At 40.4% G+C, this 1,674-nt stretch overlaps 1 protein-coding gene across 1 annotated transcript; it reads right to left on the bottom strand.

Moving 5' to 3' along the window:
* Nucleotides 1–1,290: 1,290 nt before the first annotated feature.
* Nucleotides 1,291–1,674, bottom strand: LOC128042490 (uncharacterized). The gene has a single exon (XM_052633837.1). It carries the CDS (start codon nt 1,672–1,674, stop codon nt 1,291–1,293), a length of 384 nt encoding a protein of 127 aa, XP_052489797.1.

Below are 1,674 nucleotides of genomic sequence, written 5' to 3'. Positions count from 1 at the left end.
ACATGTGTTTAGGAGATCTACAGTGCTTTGTCGATGCCCCAAGATGTCGCCTACCCTTCCCTGTTGATTCAGGTATAACAAGATTACCACATGCCCAAAATTCGTGTTGCTCTGATCGCTTCATGCCCCATTCTGATCAATATTTGAGCAGCCCTTTTCGGGTTTTCAACTCAAATCCCCTTTGGCCTAAGGTGCCCTTTGCGGGTTTTCTCCTTAGCCTCTCCATTTTTACTTTTTTCATTATCATTTCTTTTCTTAGGAATCAAAGCGCCCTTTGCGGGTTTTCACTTTGGTCCATTTCCTTCAAGTGAAGTATTTCTTGACTAAGTCTGAGTTTACAGGATTTGACAAGTGTTTTCCATCCATCTCACTTAGAATCAAAGCTCCACCAGAAAAGGCCTTCTTTACGACCTAAGGATCATCCCAATTTGGCATCCATATTCCTCTAAAGTCTTTTTGTATAGGAAGAATTTTCTTCAACACCAGATCCTCTTCGTGGAATTCTCTGGGACGAACCTTTTTGTTATAGGCTCGCATCATCCGTTTTTGATACATATGACCATGTTGGATGGCTTTTAACCTTTTCCCTTCGATTAAGTTCAATTGGTCATATCGAGATTGAACCCATTCTGCTTCATCCAATTTCAATTTAGCTAATACCCGAAGAGAAGGAATCTCCACTTCAATGGTTAAAACAGCTTCCATCCCATAAACTAGAGAAAAGGGTGTTGCCCCAGTAGAGGTCTTAAGAGATGTTTGGTAAGTTAAGAGAGCAAATGATAGCTTTTCATGCCAATCCTTGTAGGTTTCAGTCATTTTCCCCACAATTCTCTTATTATTCTTATTGGCCGCCTCCATTGCACCATTCATTTTTGGGTGATATGGCGATGAGTTATGGTGACTGATCTTGAACTGACTACAAACTTCCGCTATTATGCTATTATTCAAATTCAACGCATTGTCGGATATGATTCTTTTAGGCATTCTATATCGACAAATGATCTCCTTTTCCAAGAATTTACTAACTGCCAATTTCGTGACATTTGCATATGAAGCAGTTTCCACCCATTTGGTAAAGTAATCGAAATGATGCTCATTTGAAGCCTTCGGTGATATTGGCCCAATAACATCCATGCCCCACATGGAGAACGGCCACGGAGCAGTCATAACGTGTAGAGGTGAGGGAGGTACACGTATCTTATCTCCATAAATTTGACATTTATGACACTTTTTGGCATAGCTAATGCAATCCCCTTCCATAGTAGACCAATAGTATCCAAATCTCATGATCTATCTGGCCATTGTAAAGCCATTTGCATGGGTTCCGCAAATCCCGTCATGGACTTCTTCTAGGATCTTTTTAGCCTCCACAGCATCTACACATCTTAACAGCACTTGATCTTTCCCTCTCTTGTACAACATTTCCCCCTCTAAGACAAATTCAATGGCTATTCTTCTCAGTGTTCTCTTGTCAATTTCTGTCGCTTGATCAGGGTATTTTCGATTTTTCACATATTGTAGTATACTCTGATACCAAGGGTGATCATCTTTTCCCTCCTCTTCAATATTGTAGCAATGAGTCGGAACTTTATATATGCTCATCTGAATAGGCTTCATGATTTCTAATTTGTTCACCTTAATCATCGAGGCTAGAGTAGCCAGTGCGTCAGCCAT

The sequence above is a fragment of the Gossypium raimondii genome, chromosome 7 (genome assembly GCF_025698545.1).
Source record: "Gossypium raimondii isolate GPD5lz chromosome 7, ASM2569854v1, whole genome shotgun sequence".
NCBI classification, from domain to species: Eukaryota; Viridiplantae; Streptophyta; class Magnoliopsida; order Malvales; family Malvaceae; genus Gossypium; species Gossypium raimondii.
The sequence above is the reverse complement of the archived record's forward strand: the minus strand, read 5'-3'. Positions and strand labels throughout refer to the sequence as shown.

Coding starts and splice junctions, on each gene's coding strand:
- LOC128042490 (XM_052633837.1), bottom strand. CDS start 1,674: ATGGCTGACGCACTGGCTACTCTAGCCTCGATGATTAAGGTGAACAAA.